Genomic DNA, 20,253 nt, shown 5'->3' on the forward strand with positions numbered 1-20,253 from the left:
ATTGTATCAACAAGGTGGCTCTGACAATACTGAAACATTGTATCAACAAGGTGACTCTGAGAATACTGAAACATTGTATCAACAAGGTGACTCTGAGAATACTGAAACATTGTATCAACAAGGTGGCTCTGAGAATACTGAAACATTGTATCAACAAGGTGGCTCAGAGAATTTTGATATTGCAACATAGAAGCCATTGAGATGGCTCGTATAAATGTTTCCCCCGGGAAATGTCTCAGATATTATTGTGATTCCTACGCAACATCTATAGCTCCACACTATAGCTAAATAACTATAAATATATATAAATAACTTAGCAATATTTAATGGTGTTTTGCCAGCAAGACTGATCTGTTACAATATCTCATTTTAATTCAGGACGAGCAACACTGATAGTGAGAGATACAGGTAGGAATTAGGGATGAGTGAGATGTGGAAATGCATTATACCAGAGGCAGGTTACAGGTAGGGATTACGGATGAGTGAGAGGTGGAAATGCATTATACCAGAGGCAGGTTACAGGTAGGGATTAGGGATGAGTGAGAGGTGGAAATGCATTATACCAGAGGCAGGCTACAGGTATGAATTAGGGATGAGTGAGAGGTGGAAATGCATTATACCAGAGGCAGGTTACAGGTAGGGATTATGGATGAGTGAGAGGTGGAAATGCATTATACCAGAGGCAGGCTACAGGTAGGAATTAGGGATGAGTGAGAGGTGGAAATGCATTTTACCAGAGGCAGGCTACAGGTAGGGATTACGGATGAGTGAGAGGTGGAAATGCATTATACCAGAGGCAGGCTACAGGTAGGGATTACGGATGAGTGAGAGGTGGAAATGCAGTATACCAGAGGCAGGCTACAGGTAGGGATTACGGATGAGTGAGAGGTGGAAATGCATTATACCAGAGGCAGGCTACAGGTAGGGATTTAGGGGGCACAGACCTCATTCCAAAGTCTGGTTTTGATTTTCATTTGGTTAAATTGTCAACTAACGTGAAATAAAAAAATAAAACAATTCACCATGTTATTGGATTTAAAGTAAACAACAGTTTATGGTTTGTTTTCAAATCGAATCAGTTTTCCATGTCGACCGTCATCATCACATTGTTTTAATGGGAAATGACGTGGAAACAACAGAAGTTTAATCGATGTTGTTTCCACATCATGAAATACACCGGCAGCCATTGCATTTTCTTTGGGGATTGGAATGATGAAGGTTTTAGTCTACATCATTTTAGCCTACTTAAAATGTTTGGTCTTGAGCTTGGGTATGGCGACTGGAGGAGAGAAGGAGAGGACACCAACCCGATGTTCCTCCTATGTCCATGGCTTTGAGATTGCGTGCTTTGATGATGTTCACAGTGATGGTGTTGGCTGTTGGGTTATAGCACAGAGACACCAGCAGGTCCCCTCGCCTCCCCTGGGGAACACACACACACACACACACACACACACACACACACACACACACACACACACACACACACACACACACACACACACACACACACACACACACACACACAGTTAGTCACTACATACAGACAAAGCGAAACCAACAGGTCTCCCCATTTCTTAACACACTATCACAGGTCATTGTGAAAAATACTTTCACTTTTTCATGTGTATTACATGATTTTCTTTCTTCATAACGCAATCTTCATAACGCAATTGTATACATTACACAAATTCCAATTTGTTTTGGCTAACGTTAGCTAGGCTAGCTTGGTGGCTAACAATAGCTAGGCTAAAGGTTAAGTTCAGGGTTAAGGGTTAAGGTTAGGGTTATAGGTAACATGCTAGCTATGTAGTTAAAGGGTTAGGGTTACCCTTAACTTGGGTTAGGGTTTACTTTAGCTAACATGGGTTAGCGTTAGCTAACATGGGTTAGGGTTAGCGTCAGCTAACATGGGTTAGTGTTAGGGTTAGGGTTAGGGTTAGCGTTAGCTAACATGGGTTAGGGTTAGGGTTAGCGTTAGCTAACATGGGTTAGGGTTAGCGTTAGCTAACATGGGTTAGTGTTAGGGTTAGCGTTAGCTACCAGGCAGTAGTTGCAAAGTTGCTGCAATGCTAAAGTTGTCCGTGATGTCGCAATATACATCCACCCCAACCACCCATCCACCCCATCCACCCATCCACCCATCCACCCCAACCACCCATCCACCCCAACCACCCATCCACCCCAACCACCCATCCACCCATCCACCCATCCAGACCAACCACCCCAACCACCCATCCACCCCATCCACCCCAACCGCCCATCCACCCCATCCACCCCATCCACCAAAACCACCCATCTAAGTGCAGTAGTGTTTAAGCTAGGATCGGTGTGACATTGTAATCATAATGAATGATCCTAGATCCTACTCTGAGATTCTTTGTGAATATGGGCCCTGGTTTCGGCGGGTTTCCAGGAAAAAGACTAAGTTAAAAAAATATGTAAAATGGAGAATGGACAGACCACCTGAGGTTACAAAATTCTAGTAATTTTACCAAATTCCATATTATTCCCTCCTGATTCTTGGAATTTTCCAACATCCAACCTGGATTTCTGCAAAACCTGAACATTTTCAAATGTACCTGAACTGTTCACCCCCTACTTACAGCTCCGTTCATGCATGGTTTGAGTTCCTTCTTCCCCCTTCCTCTGTCCTCCTCTTTCTCCCCTCCTCCTCCCCTATCCTTCCCTCCTATTCTACCCTCCTCCCCTATCTTCCCCTATCCTCCCCTCCTCCTCCCCTCTCCCTCCCCCTCTCTAGCCTTACAGCTCCATCCTCCTCCCCTATCCTTCCCTCCTATTCTACCCTCCTCCTCCCCTATCTTCCCCTCGTCCTCCCCTTTCTTCCCCTCCTCCTCCCATATCTTCCCCTATCCTCCCCTCCTCCTCCCTCCCCCTCTCCTTCTCCAGCCTTACAGCTCCATCCTCCTCCCCTATCCTCCCCTCCTCCACCTCCTATCCTCCCCTCCCCTCCTCCTTCTATCATCCCCTCCCCTCCCCTTCTCCTCCTCCTCCCCTATCCTCCTCCCCTCCTTACAGCTCCATCCTCCTCCCCTATCCTCACCTCCCCTCCTCCTTCTATCCTCCCCTATCCTCTTCCTCCCCTCCCCTATCTTCCCCTCCTCTCCTCCTCCCCTCCCCTCCCCTATCCCCCCCCCCTCCTTACAGCTCCATCCATGCAGGGTTTGAGTTCCTTCCAGAAGGTCTGCATGTGTCCCAGGTCACTGAGCTTGTTGAGAGGGATGGAAACCTCCCCGATGGGGTCGTTGCGACTGAACCGGTCAAAGTCCAACACCTGCAGGTACAGAGTCCTCTCCCTCACTTTCTCGTATGGGAAACCTGGAGGGAGGGAAGGGGGAGAAAAGGAGAGAAGGAGAGAGGGGAGGGAGAGAGAGAGAGCGAAACAGACACAGAGAAAATATTAAAAAGAATCAGACCTTTTTTAAATTTTCGCCTGAAATTGCATTCTCAACTCTAACTGCCTGTAGCTCAGGACCTGAAGCAGGGATATGCATATTCTTGATACCATTTGAAAGGAAACACTTTGAAGTTTGTGGAAATGTGAAATTAATGTAGGAGATTATAACAGATTATATCTCGTGAAAGATAATAGAAAGAAATCATTTCATCTTTGAAATGCAAGAGAAAGGCCACAATGTATTATTGCAGTTTAGGCACACTTTAGATTTTGGCCACTAGATGGCAGCAGTGTATTTGCAAAGTTGTCTACTGATCCAATTAACCATCGCATTACTGTTCAAAATGTTGTATCAAGTCTGCCCAAATGTGCCTAATTGGTTTATTTATACATTTTCAAGTACATAACTGTGCCCTCTCCTCCAACAATATTATGTATTATTTCACTGTAATAGCTACTATAAATTGGATCAGACTAACCCTAACCCTAATCACATTAGCGCAATTTAGCTCAACCGTGTTAGGGAAGATTCAGAATTTGTTGGTAACATATGTAAGATGTTTTTATATTCATCAAATGGGTGTAAGTTACTTCTCATCAGAATGGTATTTTTGTGTAATTCTGTGGCGAGGTTGCAGTTATCTGTTCTATGTCAAAACTAAGTTGCATGGGCCACAGAGAGGGGAGAGGTCAAAGTGTCATCATGTGTAAACATATATTTTACTCCCTACCTTTTTCTAGTGGGGAAAGGAGGGTGGCAGTGTCTGGAATCATTCTCATGCTCCCTTTTATCTTAACCTATAGCCTCACTCTCCTCTCCGTGAGTTTGTATTTAGAGTGGGTTGTATCTAAATGACAATTTGATATATGCCTGTTGATATGGAGGATTGGTTTATGGTTCTGGGGTTTGGGAAAGGAGACAAAGCTGAACGATGAATTATGTCTATGCTGTCTGACTATGTGTGATCTTTGCTATAAAGGATCCCATTTTGCCTTTATGTGGGGACTCTCAACTTTTCATTAGAGATACTGTACTGTTGAAAGTCAAAATGCTATAGAGCTTTCTAATTCTAATAGTTTGCCTAATTTCAGTTCATGACAAAACAAGGAAGTATATTGTAGAGAATCACCGTATAAACAGCTGTGAAATATATAATAAAAGCTTGATCATAACCAAAAATATTAAGCTGTTTGAAGCTGAAAGTAAAATATATAAAGATGGAACTTAAGAACAGGAAGCATAGAAATAGCACACATAGACCAGATCTACCACTTCTTAAACTGACTTTCAATGAGAATGACAGATCTATAACTAATATTTCTATTTGAATTTGGTCGGGTTGCCCAAAAAGTAACAAGCTTTAAACTTTGTTCCTAAACCTAACCTAACCCTAGTATCTAAACCTAACCCTTGTTCCTAAACCTAACATTAACCTAACCCTTTTCCTAAACCTAACCCTAACCTAACACTCTTTCTTAAACCTAACCCTAACCCTCGTTCCTAAACCTAACCATAACCTTAACCCTAGTTTCTAAATCTAACCATTATCCTAACCCTAGTGGCTAACCCGTAACTATAACCGCACCTTAACCTAACCCTCGTTCATTCCTAAATCTAACCATTATCCTAACCCTAGTGGCTAACCCGTAACTATAACCGCACCTTAACCTAACCCTCGTTCATTCCTAAATCTTAAAAACATACACTACCGTTCAAAAGTTTGGGGTCACTTAGAAATGCCCTTATTTTTTAGAAAAGTACTTTTTGTCCATTAAAATAACATCAAATGTATCAGAAATACAGTGTAGACATTGTTAATGTTGCAAATGAAACTGCTGATTTTTAATGGAATATCTACATAGGGGTACAGAGGCCCATTATCAGCAACCATCACTCCTGTGTTCCAATAGCACATTGTGTTAGCTAATCCAAGTTCATCATTTTAAAAGGCTAATTGATCATTAGAAAACCCTTTTGCAATTACGTTAGCGCAGCTGAAAACGGTTGTCCTAATTAAAAAAGCAATAAAACTGGCCTTCTTTAGACTAGTTGAGTATCTGGAGGATCAGCATTTGTGGATTTGATTACAGGCTCAAAATACCAGAAACAAAGAACTTTCTTCTGAAACTCGTCAGTCTATTCTTGTTCTGAGAAATGAAGGCAATTCCATGCCAGAAATTGCTAAGAAACTGAAGATCTCATACAACGCCCCTTCACAGAACAGTGCAAACTGGCTCTAACCAGAATAGAAAGAGGAGTGGGAGGCACCGGTGCACAACTGAGTAAGAGGACGATGAGGGATGAGGGAAAAAATGAGGGAAAAAATGAGGGAAAAAAACAATTGAATCTATTTTAAGAATAAGGATGTAATGAAACACAACGTGGAAAAGGTAAAGGGGTCTGAATACTTTCCCAAGGCGCCGTATATAGGATGAGCCTTGACTAGAAAACAGTATATACATATGAAGTGGGTAAAACGGTATGGGAACATTATTAAAGTGACCAATGTTCAATGACTACGAACCAACAGTCTCTACGGTGCAGCACCGGCTAGTAACAGTGACTAAGTTCAGGGCACCTGTCGGAGCCTGGCTAGTGATGACTCTTTAACGGTTTAATGGAGATCAAAGCTGCTTTTCAGTCTCTCGGTCCCAGCTTTGATGCACTTGTACCAACCTCACCTTTTTGGATTATAACGGGGTGAACAGGCTTTGGCTCGGGTGGCTGAGGTCCTTGATGATCTCTTGGCCTTCCTGTGACATCGGGTGCTGTATGTGTCCTGGAGGGCTGACAGTGTGCCCCCGGTGATGCATTGAGCAGACTGCAACACCCTCTGGAGAGCCTTGCGGTTGTGGGCGGTGCAGTTGCTGTACCAGGCTGTGATGCAGCCCGACAGGATGCTTTCAATTGTGCATCTGTAAAAGTTTGTGAGGGCCTTAGGGGCCAAGCTGAATTTCTTCAGCCTCCTGAGGTTAGCCTCCCGAATGGCTCAGTTAAGTTACTGCATCTCAGTGCAAGAGGCATCACTGAAGTCCCTGGTTCATTTCCTGTATCACATTTGGCCGTGATTGGGAGACCCATAGGGTGGCGGGTTTGGGTGGGGTAGGAACAAGGCAGTTAACCCACTGTTCCAGTTAACTCCACTTGATTGAGATGCTGTGGCAGGACCTCAAGAGAGCGGTTCACACCAGACATTCCAAGAATATTGTGGAACTGAGACAGTTTTGTAAAGAGGAATGGTCCAAAATTCCTCCTGACGTTTGGTTGAGGTTATTGCTGCCAAAGGAGGGTCAACCTGTTATTAAATCCAAGGGTTGACATCCAACCTGCACTGTGACTGTTTACACGGTGTGTTCAATAAAGACATAAAAAATTATAATTGTTTGTGTGCTATTGGTTTAAGCAGACTGTCTATTGTTGTGACATATATCAGATAACATTTTATGACCAATTTATGCAGAAATCCAGGTAATTCTAAAGGGTTCACATACTTGTCTTCCCACTTTAAGTCTCATGTCTGAGACGTTGAATTGTGACTTCACTTTGTACACATACTGATGTTTTGCCTGTTTGATTGCCTTACTGAGGGCATAGCTGAACTGCTTGTATTCATCCATGCTCCCAGTCACCTTGCTGTGGTTAAATGCAGTGGTTCGGGCCTTCAGTTTTGCACGATCCACAGTTTTTGGATAAGTTCTAATCATCGCTGTAGGAACAACATCCTCTATACACTTCCTGATGAACCCAGTCACTATAGGAACAACATCCTCTATCCACTTCCTGATGAACCCAGTCACAGTAGGAACAACATCCTCTATACACTTCCTGATGAACCCAGTCACAGTAGGAACAACATCCTCTATACACTTCCTGATGAACCCAGTCACTGTAGGAACACCCTCTATCCACTTCCTGATGAACCCAGTCACAGTGGGAACAACATCCTCTATCCACTTCCTGATGAACCCAGTCACAGTGGGAACAACATCCTCTATCCACTTCCTGATGAACCCAGTCACAGTGGGAACAACATCCTCTATCCACTTCCTGATGAACCCAGTCACAGTGGGAACAACATCCTCTATACACTTCCCGATGAACCCAGTCACCGTGGGAACAACATCCTCTATACACTTCCTGATGAACCCCGTCACTGAGTCAGTGTACACGTCAATGTTATCAGAGGCAACCCAGAACATATTAGAGTCTAATCAAAACAATCTTGAAGCAGCCTCCCACTGCAACGCAGTGCTTAAGGCATCACTACAGACCCGGGTTCGATTTCTGGGTTAGGAGAGAGTTTGGCTGGACGGAATTTCCTTGTCCTATCTAGCTCTAGCGACTCCTTGTGGTGGGCCCTTTGCCTGAAAGCTGAAAGCTGACTTTGGTTGCCAGCTGGACAGTGTTTTCTCCGACACATTGGTGCGTCTTGCTTCCGGGTTAAGCGAGCAGTGTGTCAAGATGCTCCCCTACGGACTCTCCCGAGTCTGTAGGGGAGTTTCAGCGATGGGACAAGACTGTAACTACCAATTGGATATAGATTCTGATTAGTCAGACCTATATTGAACAGTCCTTACCACGGGTACTTACCGTTTCTTTGTCCAGGACCCAGTTGCATAGGGCGGGGATCAGACCCAGGGCCTCGAGCTTGATGATGAGCTTGGAGGGTGTTATGGTGTTTAAGGCTGCGCTATAGTCAATGAACAGCACTCTTACATAGGTATTCCTCTTGTCGAGATGGGATAGGGCAGTGTGATGGCGATTGCATCGTCTGTGGACCTATTGGGGCGGTAAGCAAATTGAAGTGGGTCTAGGGTGACAGGTAAGGTAGAGGTGATATGATCCTTGACTAGCCTCTCAAAGCACTTCATGATGACAGAAGTGACTACTATGAGGCGATAGTCATTTAGTTCAGTTACCTTTGCCTTCTTGGGTACAGGAACAATGATGGCCATCTTGAAGCATGTGGGGACAGCAGACTAGGATAGTGAGAGATTGAATATGTTCGTAAACACACCAGACAGCTGGTCTGCACATGAGGAGGCGGCTATGGATGCCGTCTGGGCCGGCAGCCTTGCGTGGGTTAACACGCTTAAACGTCTTACTCACGTCGGCTGTGTTATTCTCAAAGTGGGCGAAGAAGGTGTTTAGTTGGTCCGGAAGCAAGACGTCAGTGTCCGCGACATGGTTGGTTTTCCCTTTGTAGTCTGTGATTGTCTGTAGACCCTGCCACATACGTCTTGTGTCTGAGCCGTTGAATTACGACTCCACTTGGTCTCTGATGTTTTGCCTTGCGGAGGGAATAACTACACTGTTTGTACTATGCCATATTCCCAGTCACCTTGCCTTGGTTAAATGCGATGGTTCGCGCTTTCAGTTTTGCGCAAATGCTGCCATCTATCCACGGTTTCTGGTTAGGGTACGTTTTAATAGTGACAGTGGGTACAACATCTCCATCTTCCGATTGGTCAGACCAGTGTTGAATTGTCCTTAGCATGGGTGCTTCCTATTTGAGTTTCTGCCTATAGGAAGGGAGGAGCAAGATGAAGTCATGTCAGATTTGCCAAAGGGAGGGCGGGGGAGGGCCTTGTAGGCATCCCGGAAGTTGGAGTAGCAGTGGTCGAGTGTTTTAGCAGCGCGAGTACTACAGTCAATGTGTTGATAAAACTTCGGTAGCGTTTTTCTCAAATGTTCTTTGTTAAAATTCCCAGCTACAATAAATGCAGCCTCAGGATATGTGGTTTCCAGTTTGCATAAAGTCCAGTGAAGTTCTTTTAAGGGCCGTCGTGGTTTCGGCTTGAGGGGGAATATACACGGCTGTGACTATAACTGAAGATAATTCTCTTGGGAGGTAATACGGTCTGCATGTGATTGTGAGGTATTCTAGGTCGGGGGTTCCTGCATGTTATCACAATCACACCATGAGTAGTTAATCATGAAACACACCCCCACCCTTATTCCTGTCTACGATATGAACTCAGAACCCAACTGGCTGTAAGGACTCAGAAAGTATATCCTGAGAGAGCCAAGTTTCCGTGAAACAGTGTATGTTACAGTACCATTAGTGAGTAAAATACTCGGAAGTGGATGTAGGTAATAATGTGAGAAATGTTCTAAGCAAATAATGTAAGAAGTAACACACAAAAAAATCAAATACTGGCAAGTTGGCTAGGAGCTAGCGACAGGGCGACCATTTCTGTTGGTGCCATCATAACCCCCACCTTAACCTTACCCTCATTCCTAAACCTAATCCTAATCTTAACCTTACCCTCATTCCTAAATCTAACCTTAACCTAACCCTCATTCCTAAATCTAACCTTAACCTAACCCTCATTCCTAAACCAAACTTTAACCCAACCTTAACCTACCCCTAGTTCCTAAACCTAAATTCAACCTTTTTTCCTAAACCTAATCTTAACCTAAACCTCATTCCTAAACCTAACCTTAACCTAACCCCCATTCCTAAACCTAACTCTCATTACTAAACCTAACCTTAACCTAACCCTCATTACTAAACCTAACCTTAACCTAACCCTCGTTCCTAAACCTAACCTTAACCTAATCCTCGTTCCTAAAGCTAACCTTAACCTAACCCTCAACCTTAATTCATTTCGACCCATATGACTATGGCTTCTGCCGAACGAGTGTACACTTCATAAAATATAGCAAATACATTGAGAAGAGCATTGAAAAAAATATTGAAAGCATTGAAGAGAGCATTGAGAAGAGCATTGAGGGGAGCATTGAGGAGAGCATTGAGAAGAGCATTGAAGAGAGCATTGAGGAGAGCATTGAGAAGAGCATTGAAGAGAGCATTGAGGAGAGCATTGAGGAGAGCATTGAGGAGAGCATTGAGAAAAGCATTGAGGAGGGCATTGAGGAGAGCATGTAAATCCCCATTGAGAAGAGCACTGAGGAGAGCATTGAGAAGAGCATTGAGGAGGGCATTGAGGAAGCATTGAGAAGAGCATTGAGGAGAGCATTGAGGAGAGCATTGAGGAGAGCATTGAGGAGAACATTGAGGAGAGCATTGAGAAGAGCATTGAGAAGAGCATGTAAATCCCCATTGAGAAGAGCATTGAGGAGAGCACTGAGAAGAGCATTGAGGAGAGCATTGAGAAGAGCATTGAGAAGAGCATTGAGGAGAGCATTGAGGAGACAATTGAGAAGAGCATTGAGGAGAGCATGTATATCCCCATTGAGGAGAGCATTGAGAAGAGCATTGAGAAGAGCATTGAGGAGAGCAGTGAGGAGAGCATTGAGAAGAGCATTGAGAAGAGCATTGAGAAGAGCATTGAGGAGAGCATTGAGAAGAGCATTGAGGAGAGCATTGAGGAGAGCATTGAGGAGGGCATTGAGAAGAGCATTGAGAAGAGCATTGGGGAGAGCATTGAGGAGAGCATTGAGAAGAGCATTGAGAAGAGCATTGAGAAGAGCATTGAGAAGGGCATTGAGGAGAGCATTGAGGAGACAATTGAGAAGAGCATTGAGGAGAGCATGTATATCCCCATTGAGGAGAGCATTGAGAAGAGTATTGAGAAGAGCATTGAGGAGAGCAGTGAGGAGAGCATTGAGAAGAGCATTGAGAAGAGCATTGAGAAGAGCATTGAGGAGAGCATTGAGAAGAGCATTGAGGAGAGCATTGAGGAGAGCATTGAGGAGGGCATTGAGAAGAGCATTGAGAAGAGCATTGGGGAGAGCATTGAGGAGAGCATTGAGAAGAGCATTGAGAAGAGCATTGAGAAGAGCATTGAGAAGGGCATTGAGGAGAGCATTGAGGAGAGCATTGAGAAGAGCATGTAAATGTACCTTCGAACAGGAAGGTCTCGTTCCAGTGAGGGTTGAGGTTCTTCCTCTTGATCTTGGTCTCCAGTTTGTGCTTCTTGTCAGGCAGCAGGTAGATTTTGACGAAGGGGTCAGAGGTCCCAGAGAAGTCCTTGGCTGGTAGCTCCTGGCCCTTCATAATAATAATTGTAACAACATATGCCATAAAAGTGACTGGCACTTTTATCCAACTTACAATTTTGCATGACATTTCGCAAAAGTGTCCTCAGCAGGAATCAAACGGATGATTCCGGCTTTACAACTGAGATACATAGAGCCACCGATACCTTTAGGATCTTGACGGTCAGAGTGGAGTCCTGGAAGCTGTAACCAACAGAGAACTGGATCCGTCCCAGCTTCTCACTGACAGCACCTTCACCATCGTCATCCTCTGATCCCGGGGACAGCTAATGGGGGGGAGAGGTGGAATTTAGATTTTGGTTTGTTTTTTTTACAATTTAACACACATATTAAAAAATGAACGTGATAGTAAAATCATGGAGGATTAACACCAGGAGCAGGGAGAGAAGGGTTTTAGGATTCAACTATATACTCAGGCATGCAGGCACGTGTACACACACCACCCTCCCACACACACAGCCCTTTGATGACTATAGACAGCGGGAGTGGAGAGTGGAGGTGATGGGAGCCAGCCTCTCCATCTTTCTCTTCTCTTCCCTTCTCCATCTCTCTCTTTCTCTCCCCCTCTACTTCTCCCTCTCTCTCTCTCTCTCTCTCTCTCTTCCTCTCTCTCTCTCTCTCTCTCTCTCTCTCTCTCTCTCTCTCTCAGGAGCAAGTCATCAGGGTTGTGTTCCAAATAGAACCCTAGTTACTACATGGGCGTTTATCCAACTTACAACAAAAGTTGTCTTACCATGACCATGTCTCCGGTGAGAGAGTTGGCCAGATCGGTGACTGAGGAATGTCCGTCGGGGGGGTGGCCCTTGGGACTGTTGCATGGCTTGTTGCCCACGCCCCTGTAGAGAGACAGGACAGGGTGACCACAGGGCTGAGCACAGGAGCCAAGCAGGCGGTGGGAGTCTGACTGCAGCTAGACCAGACTCCACAGAGAGAGAGAGAGGTTCAGGGACGAGGTGACTTCTAAAACACGCAGGCCCAGGGATTGAGTCAGGCCCAGGGATTGAGTCAGGCCCAGGGATTGAGTCAGGCCCAGGGATTGAGTCAGGCCCAGGGATTGAGTCAGGCCCAGGGATGGAGTCAGGCCCAGGGATGGAGTCAGGCCCAGGGATTGATTCAGGCCCAGGGATGGAGTCAGGCCCAGGGATTGATTCTGGCCCAGGGATGGATTCAGGCCCAGGGATTGAGTCTGGCCCAGGGATGGAGTCAGGCCCAGGGATTGATTCAGGCCCAGGGATGGAGTCAGGCCCAGGGATTGATTCTGGGACAGGGATGGAGTCAGGCCCAGGGATTGATTCTGGCCCAGGGATGGATTCAGGCCCAGGGATTGAGTCTGGCCCAGGGATGGAGTCAGGCCCAGGGATTGATTCAGGCCCAGGGATGGAGTCAGGCCCAGGGATTGATTCTGGGACAGGGATGGATTCAGGCCCAGGGATTGAGTCAGGCTCAGGGATGGAGTCAGGCTCAGGGATGGAACGGGCCCAGCGATGGATTCAGGCCCAGGGTGTGTCAATACTGAATATTTAATGTAAGAGCCCTGTCTGGTTTTAAGATTGTTACTGTCTGGGATACACAGAGACGTTAGCTCCTACAAATCATACCCATGCAACTTAGTTTAATGGTGAAACCCCCTAACCCCCAATACACACAAAGGAGACAGACAAGTATAGTAACAAAGAGAGACATGGAAAGTAACATAGACAGACATGTACAGGACCAGATGACATTGTAGTGTGTGTGTGTGTGTGTGTGTGTGTGTGTGTGTGTGTGTGTGTGTGTGTGTGTGTGTGTGTGTGTGTGTGTGCGTTAAACAGAGAGAGAGAGAATGTAGGGTTCTTCCAAGCCAGTATCCGCAGTGTAAACTACCACTTAGAGGCTTCTACTGCAAATCAACACCCTTCAGTTGCAACACATTCTGGGTCAAAAACCTTAAAGAATATCATTATAAAACATCTACCGAACAACGGCAGGAAAATAAACATAAAAACATTTCAAACAAATGTACACAACAGGAGAGGAGAGGAGGGGGAGAGAAAGAAATGATAGATGCTGCAGAGAAGACAGACGGAGGTACGAAGAATGAAAGAAAGAACAAAGTATAAAGAAGTATAAACCAGATGAACATTCATCTGTATCAGAAGAGAATCAACAGCATTAATAGCATGAACAAAGGTTAAAGGTTACAGAACCAACAAACAGAAACCCAGGAGTGACATATCAACAAACAGCAGCACATTGGAGAAGAACTGAGCTGCAAGAAAGAAAGGAAGGAAAACGAAGGAAAGCAGAAAGGCTTTTGTCTGATAGGAAGAAGTCAGGAGGAAAGAAGAGGCTACAAGAGGGAGAAAGAGAAAGAGCAAAACAGAGATAAGATTAGTCACAGAAAGAAATAGAGACCAACAACAAGAGCTATTTAGAGAGAGCGAAACAGAGAGAGAGAAAGAGAGAGCAATCAAGAGAGACAGGGAGAGATACAGAGAGAGCACAACAGAGAGAGAGAGCAACAGAGAGAGAGATACAGAGAGAGCACAACAGAGAGAGAGCAACAGAGAGAGAGCAACAGAGAGAGAGCAATTAAGAGAGAGAGAGATACAGAGAGATAAACGCAGAGAGAGAGAGAGAGAGAGAGAGAGAGAGAGAGATAGATAGATAGATAGATAGATAGATAGATAGATAGATAGATAGATAGATAGATAGATAGATAGATAGATAGATAGATAGATAGATAGATAGATAGATAGATAGATAGATAGAGCATACACAAACATAATTTCACACAAAACACAAAAAGACAGGAGAGGAGAATCGTAAATCAAAAGGAAATCACACATTTAGAGTGTTACAGAAGATGGAGAAATTAATAATGGAATGATACCAATTGTGTATCAGTGGAGTACTTATATCCATTTTAATACTGACATATGATTGGTCCAGACCCAGGAAGTATAACACTCTAAAGGTGGGGCATGTGAAGGCGGGATCATAGCGTTCAGCACAACAGAACAGTGCGCAATGTTTAATTCAATGAAAAAGGTACTGTCCTGAACGACCAGTTGAATGACGGTGTGATTATAGTGGCCCAGATGGAGATTGAGTGAGTGCTGCTCAGGTAATTTCAAACATTCATATTGATCACGTACCACAAAGGCTGTTGTAGAACGGTGAGCACTGTTTTGGGGAAACGGGTCGTTGAGGACAAACCGTCACGCAACGAACCAAAAGTTTAATCGAACTGAACGCACCCCAGATCTGGCATTGGTGACGTGCATATATCATTTACCATATATCATATACCATATATGATATACCATATATGATATATCATATGTACACAGGTGTCACTCTGGTACCTCTTAGAGAGTGAGGGCAATGCCTTGGGACAGGAAGGATACAAGCAACGACCCCAAAAACGGTCTGTTCGTCTGTCCAGAATTCTGTTCACCTACAATTCTGAGGATGTTCATTTAAAGGTGTATTGAACTGTAGGTTTTGTGTAATTTGAAGAAGACACAGACAGAAGTAGGTCTCAAAAATACTGACATAGAGGCAGATGGACAGACAAGCAGACAGAGAGATAGCCAGGCAGACGGACAAACAAGCAGACAGACACTTGGACCAGCGACAGAAACAGAGAGAGAGAGGAGGGGAGGAGGAGGTGTGTCAACTGTTTAACTTCACTAAGGTAGGGGGCACTATTTTTACCTCCGGATGAAAAGCATGCCCAAAGTAAACTGCCTGCTACTCAGGCCCAGAAGCTAGGATATGCATATAATTGGCATTCTATTGAATGCCATTACAGTATGCATTGATTTATGACTCAAATTGCACTTCCTATGGCTTCCACTAGATGTCAACAGTCTTTAGAAATTGTTTCAGGCTTTTATTTTGAAAAATGAGGGAGTAAGACCACTCTGAATGATTGGACCCTACAGTGTCCCAGAGGTTTTTCATGCGCGAGACCGAGAACACGCCTTACTTGTTTACCTTTTATATTGACAACGTTATTGTCCGGTTGAAATATTATTGATTATTTAGGCTAAAAACAACCTGAGGATTGATTATAAACATCGTTTGAAATGTTTCTACGAACTTTACGGATACTATTTGGATTTTTCGTCTGCCTGTTGTTTGAGCCTGTGGATCACTGAACAAAACGCGCGAACAAAACTGAGGTTTTTGGATATAAAGAGGGACTTTATCGAACAAAACCAACATTTAGTGAGTAAATGGGAGTCTTTTGAGTGCAACCATATGAAGATCATCAAAGGTAAGTGATTAATTTTATCGCTATTTCTGACTTGTGTAACTCCTCTACTTGGTTGGTAACTGTTTGTAATGATTTGTTGCTGGGCACTGTTCTCAGATAATCGCATGGTCTGCGTTCACCATAAAGCCTTTTTGAAATCTGATACTGTGGTTGGATTAACAAGAAGTTAATCTTTAAACCGATGTATAACTGTCCTGCCCTGACCTTAGTTATCTTTGTTTTCTTTATTATTTTGGTTAGGTCAGGGTTTGACGAGGGTGGAATGTGTGTTTCATCTTGTCTAGGGTTTTTGTACATCTATGTTTTTTTGTTGTATGTCTAGGTATATATAGGTCTATGGTGGCCTGAATTGGTTCCCAATCATAGGCAGCTGTTTATTGTTGTTTCTGATTGGGGATCCTATTTAGGTTGCCATTTTCCATTTTGGTTTTGTGTGTTATTGTCTATGTATAGTTGCATGTCAGCACTCGTGTTTATAGCTTCACGTTCATTTGGTATTTTGTTAGTTTGTTTAGTGGTCTTCGTTTAAATAAAGAAGAATGTATTCATCTCACACTGTGCCTTGGTCTCCTCGTTATGATGAACGTGACAATAACACTTGTATGTTTTATAAGAAGAGGGGAGGAGAGTAGGAGGAGAGGAGAGATGGAGGGGAGGAGAGGTGGGGAGGAGAGTAGGAGGAAAGGTGGGGAGGAGAGTAGGAGAGGTGGAGAGGAGGAGAGGAGGAGAGTAGGAGGAGAGGAGGGGAGGAGAGTAGGAGGAAAGGTGGGGAGGAGAGGAGGAGAGGTGGAGAGGAGGAGAGTAGGAGGTGAGGAGAGGAGGAGAGGAGAGTAGGAGAGGAGGCGAGGAGGGGAGGAGAGTAGGAGGAGAGGAGAGATGGAGGTGAGGAGAGGAGGAGAGGTGGAGGGGAGCAGATTAGGAGGAGAGGAGAGGAGGGGAGGAGAAGTGAGTAGGAGGAGAGGAGGGGAGGTGAGGAGAGGAGGGGGGAGAGGAGAAGAGTAGGAGGAGAGGAGGGGAGGGGAGGAGAGTAGGAGGAGAGGAGGGGAGGTGAGGAGAGGAGGGGGGGAGAGGAGAAGAGTAGGAGGAGAGGAGGGGAGGAGGAGAGGAGGGGGGAGAGGAGAAGAGTAGGAGGAGAGGAGGGGAGGAGGGGAGGAGGAGAGGAGGGGGGGAGAGGAGAAGAGTAGGAGGAGAGGAGGGGAGGAGGGGAGGAGGAGAGGAGGGGGGGAGAGGAGAAGAGTAGGAGGAGAGGAGGGGAGGAGGAGAGGAGGGGGGGAGAGGAGAAGAGTAGGAGGAGAGGAGGGGAGGAGGGGAGGAGGGGGGGAGAGGAGAAGAGTAGGAGGAGAGGAGGGGAGGAGGAGAGGAGGGGGGGAGAGGAGAAGAGTAGGAGGAGAGGAGGGGAGGAGGGGAGGAGGGGGGGAGAGGAGAAGAGTAGGAGGAGAGGAGGGGAGGAGGAGAGGAGGGGGGGGGAGGAGAAGAGTAGGAGGAGAGGAGGGGAGGAGGAGAGGAGGGGGGGAGAGGAGAAGAGTAGGAGGAGAGGAGGGGAGGAGGAGAGGAGGGGGGGAGAGGAGAAGAGTAGGAGGAGAGGAGGGGAGGAGGAGAGGAGGGGGGGAGAGGAGAAGAGTAGGAGGAGAGGAGGGGAGGAGGAGAGGAGGGGGGGAGAGGAGAAGAGTAGGAGGAGAGGAGGGGAGGAGGAGAGGAGGGGGGGAGAGGAGAAGAGTAGGAGGAGAGGAGGGGAGGAGGAAAATACTTTGTGTAACCTCAGGTCAGAGAATGAATGAATGAACTCATGGGGAGAGACTCAAGGGCCAGATTCTAGCTGCTCCTTCCTCCTCTTCCTCGTCTTCCTCACCTCTATCGATAGAGAGTGAGAGTCTTCAGTGATTTATTCTCCTTCATGCGTCATCCAAGAGGCAGTCATGATGCATTCTCAGGTGTACAGGTTGATGGAAGATTGGTGTGGTGATGAAGGTGGAGCTCTGCCTACAGCCGCGCTCTACAACATCTGACCGGGCTGACAGACGCCTCCAGACTGACTGATTCCTCCAGACTGACTGATGCCTACAGGCTAACTGATTCCTCCAGGCTGACTGATTCATCCAGGCTGACTGATGCCTCCAGGCTGACTGATTCCTCCAGGCTGACTGATTCCTCCAGACTGACTGATGCCTCCAGGTTGACTGATTCCTCCAGGCTGACTTATTCCTCCAGGCTGACTGATTCCTCCAGACTGACTGATGCCTCCAGGCTGACTGATGCCTCCAGGCTGACTGACACCTCCAGGCTGACTGATGCCTCCAGGCTGACTGATGTTAGGATCTGTGACGGTGAGCTAGATGACGCATCATGACAGAGCATTCTCAGGTTCAGGTGAAAAGCTGAGCAATAGAAATAATAGCAATAACAGCAATAACCTACTAGCTTTGCTCCTGCTCTACAATCCCTCTGGGGTAAAGTTTACCACCAAAGGTGGTCCAGGATCAGCTTCCCCTCCCCCAATCCTAACCTTTAACATTAGTGGGGAAAATACACAAAACTGCCCCGAGAGCAGCACCTAGGGATGTCACTGTACTCCCTCTACATCCAGCCTGATGTACAACACCAGACTTGACAGGCAGAGTGATGCCTACAGGCTGACTGATGTTAGGGGTTACTGGGGCTCAGAAAGGTGGAGGAGAGGGAATGTGTAGAACAGGAAGCAGAGAGCTGTCTCTAGATGTTCTTCCTCTAGGGGATGTGCAGAACAGGAAGCAGAGTGCTGTCTCTAGATGTTCTTCCTCTAGTTCATTAGCACTGGCTCCACACATGCAGTTTATTGAATGCGACAACTGATGTTGTAAAAAGGGCTCTATCAATACCTTTGATTGATTGATTGATTGATTGAATGAACATTAATGGATAATGGATAGAGCACACCTCCTCCAACTATGAGAAGGACTTTAGAAATGGTGCTCTGTCTAGAAAGGATTGTGTTGGATCAGTACCAATTTTTTTTTCTCCACAATTCCACCAAAGAACAGTAATACATGACTATGCAGATTTTTTATCTAAAGCTTTTCTGTTCAAATTATAGCTGATCATCTGACCATATGGTTGGCTGTTATTTCTGTTATTTAGCTCCTTTAACTGTTGTTCCCCCTGCCAAAGCTTTCGGTCTCCCGAGGAGAACACAACATCAACCACGAGGGAGAGGATATCAGGGGAGGCTCTAAATGTGGTTGTTGCCAGGGCTGCAGTAGTCGATGGTAACCATGAGGAGGCAGAGTGAACAAAAGTTCTGATAGGACCGTCAGCTGCTCCCACAGCGCAAGCCACAGAAAGTAGGGCGGTTGGCATAGCAACGGCTCTAGAAACACAGGCCATTTATATGGGAGTTTGGGGGGTGGTTGAGGGAGAGGTGGGAGAGAAGGAGAAGGGTGAAGGCAGGTAGAAACATTGAGAACAATCAACCAAATAAGAGGAAGATACATGACAGGTATAAGCCTTGCAGGGATACAGGAGCACACACACAGGGGGACATGGAGGGAGCAGGCGGCGGGGGAGGGGGGGGGGTGGCTTGACCTGTGATACTATCCTGTGTTTTACCTGAACCAGCGAGAGAGAGGGACAGTAGCTCCAAGACAGAGGGGAAGAGGGGGAAAAGAGAGACTCCTCTAGGCTGAGGAAAGACATGAGAAACACAGCCATCCATCCCTCCATCCAGTCATCCCTCCATCCCTCCATCCTGCCATCCAGCCATCCCTCCATCCTCCCTCTACCCAGTCATCCCTCCAACCAGTCATCCCTCCATCCAGCCATCCATCCCTACATCCAGTCATCCCTCCATCCAGTCATCCCTCCATCCAGCCATCCATCCCTCCATCATGCCTCCATCCAGTCATCCTTCCATCCAGCTATCCCTCCATCTAGCCATCCCTCCATCCTGCCATCCATACATCCCTCCATCCATCCAGCCATCCTTCCCTCCATCCAGCCATCCCTCCATCCCTCCATCCTTCCCTCCATCCAGCCATCCCTCCATCGTGCCATCCATCCCTCCATCCATCCCTCCATCCTGCCATCCCTCCATCCTGCCATCCATCCCTCCATCCATCCATCCCTCCCTCCATCCCTCCATCCAGCCATCCATCCCTGCAGCCATCCCTCCCTCCACCCAGTCATCCCTCCACCCAGCCATCCCTCCATCCTGCCATCCAGTCATCCCTCCATCCCTCCAATCCTCCATCCAGCCATCCCTCCAATCCTCCATCCAGCCATAGCTCCATGCCCCCCAAACACACATGATCAGGAACACACACGGAGGCACACACACTCACATACACACACAGTCTTGTTTAACTAACCCTGTGGGGACACACAATTGATTCCCATTCAAAATCATATTTTCCTTAAACCCTAAACCTAACCCTAACCCTGAATAACATAAATACATAAATAATTAATAATTTATTTGACTAGGCAAGTCAGTTAACGACAAATTCTAATTTACAATGAAGCCCTACCCTGGCCAAACCCGGACGACGCTGGGCCAATTGTTAATTCCTTAAACCTAAACCCCCTAAGAATATACTATTTTCTTGTGGGGACTAATTTTAGTTTGTTTACTAT

At 46.0% G+C, this 20,253-nt stretch overlaps 1 protein-coding gene across 1 annotated transcript in view; it reads right to left on the minus strand.

Moving 5' to 3' along the window:
* Positions 1-1,307: 1,307 nt before the first annotated feature.
* Positions 1,308-20,253, minus strand: part of LOC110513838 (synaptotagmin-7-like) — a gene marked incomplete at its 3' end in the record, with an annotated part of 98,265 nt that continues 79,319 nt past the window's right edge. The window contains exons 4-8 of the mRNA XM_036973475.1: positions 12,118-12,220; positions 11,531-11,650; positions 11,229-11,376; positions 3,167-3,339; positions 1,308-1,422 (exon numbers count right to left, since the gene is read on the minus strand). Of these exons, the coding sequence (XP_036829370.1) occupies positions 1,308-1,422; positions 3,167-3,339; positions 11,229-11,376; positions 11,531-11,650; positions 12,118-12,220 (659 nt within the window). The remainder of the gene's footprint in view (positions 1,423-3,166; positions 3,340-11,228; positions 11,377-11,530; positions 11,651-12,117; positions 12,221-20,253) is intronic.

The sequence above is a fragment of the Oncorhynchus mykiss genome, unplaced genomic scaffold (genome assembly GCF_013265735.2).
Source record: "Oncorhynchus mykiss isolate Arlee unplaced genomic scaffold, USDA_OmykA_1.1 un_scaffold_257, whole genome shotgun sequence".
Classification (NCBI taxonomy): Eukaryota; Metazoa; Chordata; class Actinopteri; order Salmoniformes; family Salmonidae; genus Oncorhynchus; species Oncorhynchus mykiss.